The 12,169-nt window shown below is 41.5% G+C and overlaps 1 protein-coding gene across 4 annotated transcripts in view; it reads left to right on the top strand.

The window, feature by feature from the left end:
• The window catches only part of LOC143297004 (myotubularin-related protein 10-B-like), a 46,821-nt gene extending 36,410 nt beyond the window's left edge, over positions 1 to 10,411 (top strand). For all 4 annotated transcript variants that reach the window (XM_076609122.1, XM_076609121.1, XM_076609120.1 and 1 more), the window contains 3 exons: positions 679 to 828; positions 2,746 to 2,918; positions 3,511 to 10,411. In XM_076609122.1, coding sequence (XP_076465237.1) covers positions 679 to 828; positions 2,746 to 2,918; positions 3,511 to 4,353 — 1,166 coding nt within the window. In that variant the 3' untranslated portion in view covers positions 4,354 to 10,411. The remainder of the gene's footprint in view (positions 1 to 678; positions 829 to 2,745; positions 2,919 to 3,510) is intronic.
• Positions 10,412 to 12,169: the final 1,758 nt, after the last annotated feature.

The following is a 12,169-nucleotide window of genomic DNA, read 5'->3' as shown; positions in this document are numbered from 1 at the left end:
CTCTCTGTATGACAGGTGGGGTGGGGACATCTGTGCATGACAGGTGGGGTGGCGGACCTCTGCATGACAGGTGGGGTGGGCGGAACCTCTCTGTATGACAGGTGGGGTGGGCGGGAACCTCTCTGCATGACAGGTGGGGTGGGGCGGGCGGACCTCTCTGTATGACAGGTGGGGTGGGCGGGACATCTCTCTGCATGACAGGTGGGGTGGGCGGGACCTCTCTGCATGACAGGTGGGGTGGGTGGGACCTCTGCATGACAGGTGGGGTGGGCGGTGACAGGTGGGGTGGGCAGGACCTCTGCATGACACATGGGGTGGGCGGAACCTCTCTGTATGACAGGTGGGGTGGGCGGGACATCTCTCTGCATGACAGGTGGGGTGGGCGGGACCTCTCTGCATGACAGGTGGGGTGGGCGGAACCTCTCTGTATGACAGGTGGGGTGGGCGGGACATCTCTCTGCATGACAGGTGGGGTGGGCGAGACATCTCTCTGCATGACAGGTTAGGCTTTGTGTTTGGTATGGATCATTTTCAGTGTGGTCTTGAAAAGGGTCAGGAAAAAGTAGTGGAATTTTTGTTTTGGAACCTTGTTTAAGGTACTGGCAGTGTTCAGCTTCGCACTTTATCAACCTGTGCAGTGGTGTTTGTGCATAACACCTCACAAAATTTTGCCCTCAGATTCATCGAAGGAGTTCTACAGCTTTGATTCCACATGGCTGTCTCGGCTTGACGCCACCCAGTGGCTGCATCACGTGGCAGCCTGTCTGAGGATGGCCGCAGACATCACGGAACGCATGCAGACCAAAGGGCAGACCATCGCTGTGAGAGGTGAGGTGTGTGGGTCAGCGTGGGTCTGCAGCGTCCACGTTGGTCAAGCTGCACTTTTTTTGTGCTGCAAGAAAATCGTAGCACTCGGAAGAAGGCAGTGGAATATTTAAGAGAGAGGGGGGGAAAAATGTATATATATATATATATGAAATGTGTGTGTGTGTACTGATAAAAACTGACAGTCTTAATGATAACCCAGTCTTTTGTGATTTACGGATTCCTCTGATTGTATTTTCCTTCCAGAATGTTTCTGTCCCCATTGTGTGTGGATGGGTCTCTCTCTCTCTGTCACATTCACTTCCTCTTTCACTCTCTCTGCCTCTTTGCATCTCTCACACGTAAACTTTACCCCCCACCCCCACCCCCACCTCTCTTTCTATCTCTCTCTCTCTCTCTCACACACACACACACACACACACACACACACACACACACACACACACACACACTTTTGTTTCTGTCTGTCTGTCTCTTACACACACTTCTGTTTCTGTCTGCCTCTTACACATACACTCCTTCTCCCACTTTGTCTCTCTCACACACACACTCCATCTGTCTGTCTGTCACCCATACAAATTGCCATGATTTTTGGCATGTGTAGCACTTTGGAAAAAAATAATAATAAGATCTGACCTCTGCATCCTATATTTGTCTGAAAACTATATTCTGATTGTCATTTAGTGCCACCTGTTACAAACACCTTTCTTTGATGTTTGACAAAATACTCCATCGTAATATGAAAACACATACCTACATGCTCCAGTCCTACAACAGTTCAGTTTAAATTGTTGATAAGCACCAATTTGAAACAAAATTGCATTTGATGCCAAATAAAAAAATAAAAGGTACATGTGATCACGATCCGTCCTTGTGGATAGTCTCATGGTGCAAGAATAGAGAAATAAGAAGAAAGAAATGGACGCCAGCAAGAAAACCATGAATGTTTTTCAATATGCAAATCAAGATGGCAGCTTGAACTGGAAGCAGGCTGGATTCAAATTTAACATGCAAGTTCGACTGAAGGCTTCAGAATGGTAGAAAATGTACCAGCTGTAGAAAAAGCAGGTAACAGAGCACACAAGCTCACAAACAAAGTTTGATAACAGAGTAACAATGTCATGCTCTGGTATGTGTGTGTGTAAGTGTGTAGGCATGTTAGTGTGTCCAAACAGAATTCTGTGTTAGAAAATAAGAAATATTTTAATTCTTATGCAATTTAGTTTTTAGTGCAGTTGATATTTAATGTCAGTGTATGTGTGTCTGTAAGGGAGGGACATTTATATATCTGCGAGTGTGTGCGTGTGTGGGTGTGTGTGCGTGTTCTATAAAATGCATTTTGTTTTAATCTGAGCCTTATTTATTTCATAGCTTTTATCATCTTTAGTGTGCTTTTGCATTCATATGAACACACTGGATGTTTTCCATTGTCAGATAGCGGTTGATATGTTTTTTAAGGCATGTTTATAGTCAACTATGATGTAAGGCGCTTTGAGCAGCATTGGTGCTGGATATCGCGCCATAGAAAAACTATGTATTATTATTATTATTAAGTGGATAAGCAGATGAAAACCACTTGATAGTTTCTGAAGATTATGTCATAATTCAGAATGCAGCATCTGGGGTCAAGAGAGCCATTCTGTACCAATCAGTTTGGAGGACTCACTTTTGGGGATTTTCAGCAAAAACAGATGTGAGCACCTTGTTCATGTTCCTAATAACTTTGTTTCTTTAAATTCAGAGGTGTACGGGAGGTGGGCAGACATGTTTCATGTGATGTCGCTTTATGGGCTAGAAATGATGGTTGATACAGTTTGTGTGTGTGTGTGTGTGAATGTGTATGTGTGTGTGCATGCCTGCGTATGTGTGTGTATGTGTGTGCGTGCATGTGTGCATGTGTGCGCACGTGTGTCTTTACAGAGGAGACGGGGTGCGACGTGACCTGCGTCGTGTCGTGCCTAGTTCAGATCTTGCTGGACCCCTTCTACCGCACTGTGCCTGGGTTCGCTTCCCTGGTGCAGCGCGAGTGGGTAGTGATGGGCCACCCCTTCCAGCGCCGCAGCCGTCTGGTGCAGGGCACTGAGAGTGAACAGGTGTGTGTTAGAATGAACAGGTGTGTGTTAGAGAGAACAGGTGTGTGTTGGAGAGAACAGGTGTGTGTTGGAGAGTGAACAGGTGTGTGTTAGAGAGAACAGGTGTGTGTTGGAGAGAACAGGTGTGTGTTGGAGAGAACAGGTGTGTTAGAGAGTGAACAGTTGTGAACAGATGTTAGAGTGAACAGGTGTGTGTTAGTGTGAACAGGTATGGACAGGTGTGTGTTAGAGTGAACAGGTACAGGTGTGTGTTAGAGTGAACAGGTACAGGTGTGTGTTAGAAAGAGAGAACAGGTGTGTGTTAAAGTGAACAGGTGTCTGTTAGAGAGAACAGGTGTGTGTTCAGAGAGTGAACAGGTTTGTGTTAGAGATTAAACATGCAATGTGTATGTGTGTGTGTGCGTGTGTGGGGACAAGTGTAATTGTGTGTGTGTGTGTATACATGTGTGTAATTGTGAGTGTGTATGCACATGTGTACATGTGTGTAAATTGTGAGTGTGTTTATACATGGTACATGTGCATAACTGTGTGTGTGTGTATGTACATATATACACGTGTACATATATGTGGCTGTGTGTGTGTGTGTGAACAGTCCCCGGTGTTCCTGCTGTTCCTGGACTGCGTGTGGCAGCTGCTGCAGCAGTTCCCGTCGCGCCTGGCTGTGACAGAGACCTTCCTGACCACACTGTGGGACACACAGCAGCTGGGCCTCACCGACACCTTCCTCTTCGACTCCGCTTGGTGCCGCCACCGCTTCTACCGCGAGGGCCGCCGCCTGGCCATCGTCTGCCTGCCCAGTGCTTGGGAATGGGGCCTGCAGTTCTCCGAGGAGGACGTCATGCTGTTCAACAACCCCCTCTACACCCTTACCGACACCTGTGACCTGGAGGAGGTCATCACCAGCGCCAGGGGGTCGCTACGCCGCGCCGGGAAGCTGCTTCCGGAGGCGGAGAGCTACACCCGCTCCCTGACCGAGTTCCACTTCGACACGGCCGGTCGGAGAGACTTGTTCCGGAGGCCGGAGAGTGAGGTCCTGCTACCGATCTACACCCAGGTGGCGCGGCTGCAGCTGTGGTCGCAGTGCTACCTGCGGTGGTGCGTGCCGGCCCAGATCCTGGGCGGGGGCAGGCCAGCAGAGTACCTGCAGCAGTGCCTGCTGGTGGAGGAGGTCATCTGCCTGGACCACAAGCTGAAGGTCCTGGAGCAGCAGAAGAGTCTGCAGGAGAGGGTCCGGGACCGCTTCCCTCGCCCCAACTCGGGGCTGGTCTTCTCACAGGAGAGTCAGTCGGCACTGGACTCTGGCTTCCTGACGTCCTCCTTCCCCTTCCCCGCGGCCGTCACGGCTCAGACACAGCACAGACTGATCAGCGGGCCGCTGACGTTGTACCTTCATGACAGTCTAGTGCAGTACGAGTATGCTGATTCTGATGACTGAGGAACAGCCAGGGAGAGAGTGGTCGCGCTACATGTTGATGATGATGATGATGATGATCGTGATGGTGATGGTGATGATGAGAGTTCTGTGAGCTTTGCTTCATTCCGTTAGAGATGTAGGTCAGCTGTAACCCCACACATTTGAGTTGATGCTTGCTGATGAAGATTGTTCTTGTGTATGTGAATAAATGTGTGTGTGTGCGTGTGTGTGTGTGTATGTGCAAGTGTGTGTGTGTGTGTGTGTGCGTCTGTGTTTATGAAATGGTGATAAAATTGCATGTATTTTTGTCAGTTTGAAAAAGAAAGAGAGAGAGAGAGACAGAATGAGAAAAAGGGTGCATCTTTGCAGGTGATTTTTTTAGATTTTATTATTATTATTATTTCTATAATTTTCTGCATAATGTATATTTTGAGGGCAGATCTGCAAAAAAGTTTTTAAAAAAGCTTAAGATCGCTCATTCACTTTTCGTGCTCATCTGCTACGGCTCTGCTACATCATGCGTTTGTTGAAACACCAGCGTCATGCACTTCCACAGGTCAGTAAAGCTGGTCAAAGTAAAAACCACTCTACAGGTTTCCAGTTCCTTAACTTATTCAGGCACCGTGCAACTTGAGGTCATTGAATGAAAGATGGAGCTCATGGAGTCAGTATCTTTGAGCTTGCTTGCTCATTGAACACCTCAGATAGATGCTCAGTGGCATCTAGGATCTAGTGGTTTTAGTTTGGGGTTGTTTTTTTTGTGTTTTTTGGGTGTGTTTTTTTTTTTTTAAGATCTTTGTGTTTTTCTCTGAAGAATGTCTCTTCAGAATGACTGTTGTTTAATTATGGTGGGTGTTTTTTCTACTTGTCCTTTTGCTTTCGAACGCAGTGTGTGTGTTATCAGAATGGAATGAGGATGTGTGTGTGTGTTGTTAAAGCATTATTCTTGTATGTTGTGGTTCTGTGCAAGACAAATCAAGATGACTTGTAAGGATTTTAGATCATGTTACTGGGCTTTTTTCTTTCTTTTTTTTTAAGTCGAGTGAGAGGGAGAGAGCCCTGAAAGTGAGTGAGTGAGTGAGTGTGTGTGTGCATGCGTGAAGCTGTTGTGTAGCTGAACATACCCTGTCAAAAAAGTTTTTAAATGAATAATTAACATACCTGCCCTGTGATCTTGATGTACTTATACACACATATACATGATATATACTTTAGATTCTTTTTATTTTGTGTTGACAGTTCTTTAATGGGCTGCATTGATATAAATTTGCAAGAAGTGCCATTCAGATTGAATCTGTGTGGAGTAATTCATTCATTGATATCTGTATATTTTGTTTTGAGGGGGGTGGGGGGTATGAAAGTTACTGGACATTGTTTAATATCCATTTTGATTGTTTTTTCTATTGATCTGTTGTCTGTTTTTTGTGGATTATATATATTTATTTATATATAAAATAAGAAATATTATGACAAGCATATTAATGGTATTCCCTAATTATTTCCTTTTATTTATCAAAAGCAGTTTTCATTTATTACTTAGCTGACTGTTTGATTTTAGTGACTGTGAATTGTGTTCCTTAAACCGCATGTTTTTAGAATTTTAAATCACCTGATTTTGTTGTTGTTCTGCATTATTATGCATTCAAAACCAGTCTTCATTTTTCAGTTTTCAAGTCATTGCATTGTTAGGAAAACAAAGTATCATTGGTGGTTTTATTTTTTGAATAAATCAATGTGCAGTTTGTGTTTACTCAACGCTCACTGCTGATTGGAAGTGAAATGAAAAATTAGCCTAGCCTTTTGTTTATGTGTATGGTCTTCATAGGTTACTGAGTAGGAAAATCCTACAATCAATGATAAGTTTTTGTTTGTAAATTTCATTGTTTAAATGAAGTTGTTAGCTCATTTTAGACCACCTGCTTTGAAATCTTTTTTTTTTTTTTTTTTTTTTTTTAATTGTTTTCGTCCTAGAATAGAGATTGTCAAGTGCAGAGTGGAATATCATTCTTCATTCTGTACATACACCAAGTCAAATACACCTTGCTCTGAGCTTTTGTCCATGGACAGCAGTGTCATCCTGTTGCTTGTTGGGTCAAAACCTGAACTTAAGAGTTATGAAGTTCTTCAGTGCATGACATCAGTACATATCCTACTTTACTTTCTGGAAAAAACAGATCTCTCTATCTCAAAGCCTGTACAACTGGCTGGAGTGTTACAGAGTGGGGGGGGGGAGGGAGGGGGGAGTTGTTCCCCAAATTAGACAATCGCCAGTTGGTGCTTGGAACTCATAGCCTGAGTGTGGAATTGTTTATGTACAAATCAAGTTCGTTCATTCATGGACGAGACAAGCCAAGGCATGTGAGGGAAGAAAAAGCAAGGTTTGAAACAGAAGTTCATTTGAACATATACGTCAGCAGACACATATTATGGTTTATATACATTCATATATGTAAAAAAAAAAGAAAAAAAAAAGAAAGAAAAGGGGGCTGGGGGTGTTAACTGCTAGTTGCACAATCTTATATATATATATATGTGTGTGTGTGTGTATGTATATTATTTTATATATATATATATATATATATTTTTTTTTTTTTTTTTTTTACACTTTGGTGTGGAAAGAGGGTGCCATCTGGAAATGCACCCTCACAAGAAATAAGTGCATTTCTAATTGTGCGAAGATTGCTAGGTTTTATGGTTGGAATTTAACAGTGACACCCAGGATGAATTGGTGATGGGGATAACCATCCAAGTCCATGTGAAGGTAATACTGACAGGTTGCAGAGGACCTGTTTAGCAGTGACATAACTACGCAGATTGACAGGGGAAATGCTTTTTTTCTCTCTCTCTCTCTCAGCCATAAGGATGTAAGCTCAGGACTCAACCACCTGAGCGATGCAGTTACCCACCAGGAGACAGTGTGTGGTGGTATCTTTTTTATGGGTAGGCACACTCCATCTTGAGAGAGAGAGAATTTTTTTGTCACTTTTAATTTCTCTGGTTTTTGTTTGTTTGTTGTTGTTGTTGACTTCAGGGCTTGTTTTGCTGTTGTTGTTGTTTTCATTTTAGGTGTAATGTTATAGGATGTAATTTTTTTTTCAAATCAACAGAAACAAACAAGCAAAAATTGAAAACACATTAGTTGCCATACTTGAAGATCAGATGTGAATAAAAAACAACTTTCAAGCAAGACAAAGACGTTTGAAACTTCTCTTAGAATGTATATGATTAACAAAAGAAATGAACAAAAGCTAAGAGACAGTACAGAAAGGACATTAGCTAAGTACTTGTGGTTTGAAATGGAAATTAGCAAACAGTTTATGTTCTGCTGGTTGAGTCTCATGGAGAAAACTAGAGAATTTAGAATCAAAGCTCAAATGGTGAAGACCAATAATGAAAACTAAAAATGAAAACTTGTGAGTTGGCTGGAAAAAAAAAGTGAAACTTTCCTTAACATTTTAAAAGCTGAATAATTATGGTGAAATGAAGAAGAAAAAAATCATTGCAAACACTTGGCCTGACAGTGATGAAACTGCTAATTTGATGAAACTTTAGAGGTGAAATCAAACAGAAAAAAAAAAAGATAAAATAAAATCATGACCCTGACAAGACGTACTTAATCAGACAGGCTAGGATGACCCAAATAATTGGGGGAAGCTGGAGGGGGCAGTATGAAGCTGCTCTGTTCCTTTTTGGGGGGGAAGTCCCTGACAAATATGACCAGAAATAGTCTTGGCCTTTTTTTTCTGAGGCGACTGTTGGTTTTTCAAGAAGCCAGACAATCACACATTTAGATCAATTAGGGAGAATGTAAAAAGAATTATGCCAGACTGCTTTTAAAGAATGTTTTAAAACAAAGGTTATTGTAACTGAAGATTTAAATTGTTCACTTAGAAACATAAATCCTCAATACGTTCTCAAGAGCTTGGGTCGTAGTTTGAGCAGCAGTGAATAAACCACAGCAGCTTTTCTTTCTCTGAGGAAATGTTTCAGTTTAATGCAAGGCAAATATTCCACAGGGCTTAAGATATTGGTATATTTAACGTGAGTTTCTGACCCGATACATGTATCCAAAAGACATGTCCTGCATGTGTTTTTTGGTTGTTTTTGTTGTTGTTGTTGTTGTCGTCGTTTTGATATGGACTGTTTGAAAAATTAGTTGTGGATTTAACACTGCCCAAGAATCTTGCTTATGTATCTGTGTGTGTAGCTGTAAGAACTCTAGTTTAGAGCCATTGCCATACATTCTGTAACAATGACAAACTATGTTCATATTAACAAAGCATTGATGGACAAGGTATACACCATGCTATGGACAGAATATGCACCAAGCTATGGTGTAGATGAAAAGGTTGAGGTGGATGATTGTCACTTTCTAAATAAACAATAACACCACATGTGTACATTGTATGCTTGTCTTGAATTCAATGGTGTGATCTGCGTATACAATGGTTTTGGTTCATGTTTGTTAACAAAGTGTGTGTATGTGTGTGTGTGTGCATGTGAATGTGTGCTTATGTGTGTATGTGTGTGTGTGTGTTTATATGTACACATGTGTATATAAGTGTCCATGGTAAATTATCAACGAAAAGTTGGAAATACTCTTTCAGTTGACACCAAGTTTGGCTTAAAAGAATTTTTTTTTTTTTTTTTAATAATCTGTTCTTCCCTCATTGGAAATGCAATGTTGATTGTATTTATTTTTCACTTCTTTTTTCGTGGAACATCCTTGATTGAAGATGTAAGGGGTATACATTTTGAAAAGAATGAATGATGTGTTTTATCCCAATCATTCATAAGTGAATTTTAAAACTTTGTGCTTTGATCCCTTGTTCTTGGAGTAGATAGTATGTTTTGAAAGATGACTGAATGAACTTAAAAAGATGTATTTTTGTAAAATGTCGGCGAGTTTGGCATAATCCGGTCTGACATATAACTTATATTGATGGAGCGTTTTGTTAACAATCATTAGTATTGTTTTGTTGGGGCAGTAAAGTTGTCATAGAACACACACCACTTATCCACAATCATATGTGCACACACATGCACGCACATGGGTAAAAATGTATGCAAAACAAAAATCAGCATTGATTTTGTGGTTTGATAATATGTTTTGTGCGCAACTGTCTCAAAACAGTTAATTGCAAATCTTGTGTTTAACCTGTACCATAATCATGAACTCTTTTAGTGCAGATATATGCACAATAGTTCGATTATTCGCATGGGGGAAGGTACACTGTGGTGAAGGTGTATGTTTATATATTCTGACCTGTGAAATTTCATGTACTAAAAAAAACATTGCTGCATAATGAACGTATGTGCTCCTTCTATTTCTACGTTTGTTAGCAGCAGCTCCCATGTCCACTTCTATGTACATGTGGGTTTTTGAGTATATGGCTGTTTTTACTCCCACCATAGCAACCAATCATGCATACAAGGTGTTTTCTTGTTTCCATAACCCACTGAACTCTGACAAGGATTATGAGATCTTTACCATGCATATTTGATCTTCTGCATGCGTGCCTACATACATAATGTTCAGGCACTTGCGGGTCTGTACATTTGTTGCAGGGAAAAATCTCCACCATTAAGCCGCCAGATGCTGCAACTTTGATTCAAACCCAGGACCCTCAGATTGAAAGTTCAGTGCTTTAATTTTTTACACCCGTCATCTGTGTGCTCCTGGGGTGTCTCAAAGACAGCAGGACTTACGGCTGATGGCGTGATCTTTGCCACTGAAACGTGATTTCTTGACTGCTGTGTCTCGGTTTCTCTGGAGACAAGCCAGGTGCATGCATTCATCTTGTCCTCAGTGTCATAAAAACTGATGCACAAAAAAACAACCTCTGCCAACGAGATTGTTTCTTGGAAACAAAGAAGATGGATTCAAGGTGTTTGATTTTGTAAGTCCGAGTCTTTTTGCCTCAGCATTGACTAATTGTGTTTGTGAAATACCAGTCAGTGGATTTGTCAGTTTCAGTTTTACTCATATATGGATGTCAGTGATTCCCCTTTGTTCCCTTCCCACCCTCAGATAAGCTTTAGACATGCTGTCATTTAAAAAAAAAACAAAAAAACAGAACAAAATATGAAGATTTTCTGTCTTTTGCTATGAGTTTGTTGACTACAAATCCCACGTTCACTGACATGCACGTGTTTGCTCACAGTACAAGTAGGGTTTGGCATGTATGACCATATTTAACTCGCTGACAAGGCAGTTATACTCTTGCACTCTGTTTTTGGGGATATACGTGCTGGATATGTTTCCATAACCCACCAAACAGTGATAATAACAATATTGATAATGTACATTTATATAGCGCCCTTTCTCTAAGAGTTCAGGGTGCTTTACATGAAAGAAAAATATTACAAGTTACATAAAACATTCGTGACCATTCTTTCTCAAAAACCCCTCCCCACTCCCACTCTCCCCCTCCCACTCTACATACATCCAAAGTGAGCTGACATGGGTGGTGTTGGAGAACAAGGAAGCTGAGAGTGCTTTTAGGTAGGTTTCAAAAAGATGAGTTTTTAGTGGTGAGCGAAAAGCAGAAATAGAATCAGACGCACCGATATGATGAGGAAGGTTGTTCCAGATGTGAGGAGCAGCAAAGAAGAAAGAACATTCACCATAGGTTCTTGTATTGACACGAGGAAGTTTCAAAAGGTAACAGTCAGAGGAAGAGCGGAGATTTCTTGCGGGAGTGTAAACACTGATAAGGTCAGATAGATATGTAGGTCCTGCAGAGTGTAAAGCAGAATAGCAGAGACATGCAACTTTGTATTTAATTCTCGCTTCGATGGGGAGCCAATGTAGAGTGTGGAGATGAGGAGAAATGTGATCAGTAGACTACAGGATCTTTAACATGTGTCTCTGATGTTCTGCATTTGTATATGGACAAAGGGGGTTCAGGCACTAATAGGTCTACACATATTTTCAACTTGGAGATCAGAAAATCTCCACCCTTAACCCACCAGACACTGTGACTGGGATTCAGACCCCTGAACCCTCAGGTTGAGAGTCTGATGCTGTCTACTAGGCTGTCGCACCTGTCACCTCTTGTGGATATCATGGGACATTAGCTTTGCATCAGTGCACCAAGACCGGTGTTATACAAGTGGTGGTGAGAGACCATATCTATGAATAACATGCACCTGGTGCAGGTATGACAGCAATACCGTGTTCACTTGTGTCTTCGTATCACTGGAAAATGTGTGTTTTATGAACAGAGATGATGACAGTGACATCAGAAAATTCTGTTTAACACTTGTTTGAAAAGATCACCAAGTTCATAAGTGAGAGTTTTGTTTGAAGCTTGATTATTTTATGATGTATAATATGACTGACTTAATGTCTTTGTGTACATGTAAGTTTGGAATAACTTTTAGGGGACATAATACTGTGACTAAACATTATAATGGAGATCTTTTTAAGATTCTGATTCTGCTTGGCATTAATTTTGTCTTCCTCTTGTTTTTGTTGTTTTTGTGTTGTTTTTTCTTCCTCTTGCGATTTTTTTTCTGTGTAGGGTGAAACTTGGACATTTACTCCTGTTTTCAGGTGGTTTTTACAAGTAGCAGTGTTTTTACCCTGCTGTATAGGCAGCCACAAACTGTTTTTGGGACTTGTTTTGGGTGCGACCATTTTCTTGACCCACCAGACATTGACATGTGCTCATGTTGGGTCAGATTTTAGCAGGTCTGCGTGCATCAGAAGAATCCATAGCCCTGAATGAGACATAGTTTGTTGCCAAGATTCAAACCATTAACCTCACGGATCCAGAAAGTGAAAGTCCTACACACCTATCACTGCCATATGACCTCTCTCAAGCGTTTGATT

Source organism: Babylonia areolata, chromosome 22 (assembly GCF_041734735.1).
Source record: "Babylonia areolata isolate BAREFJ2019XMU chromosome 22, ASM4173473v1, whole genome shotgun sequence".
Taxonomy (NCBI): domain Eukaryota; kingdom Metazoa; phylum Mollusca; class Gastropoda; order Neogastropoda; family Buccinidae; genus Babylonia; species Babylonia areolata.
The sequence above is the reverse complement of the archived record's forward strand: the minus strand, read 5'-3'. Positions and strand labels throughout refer to the sequence as shown.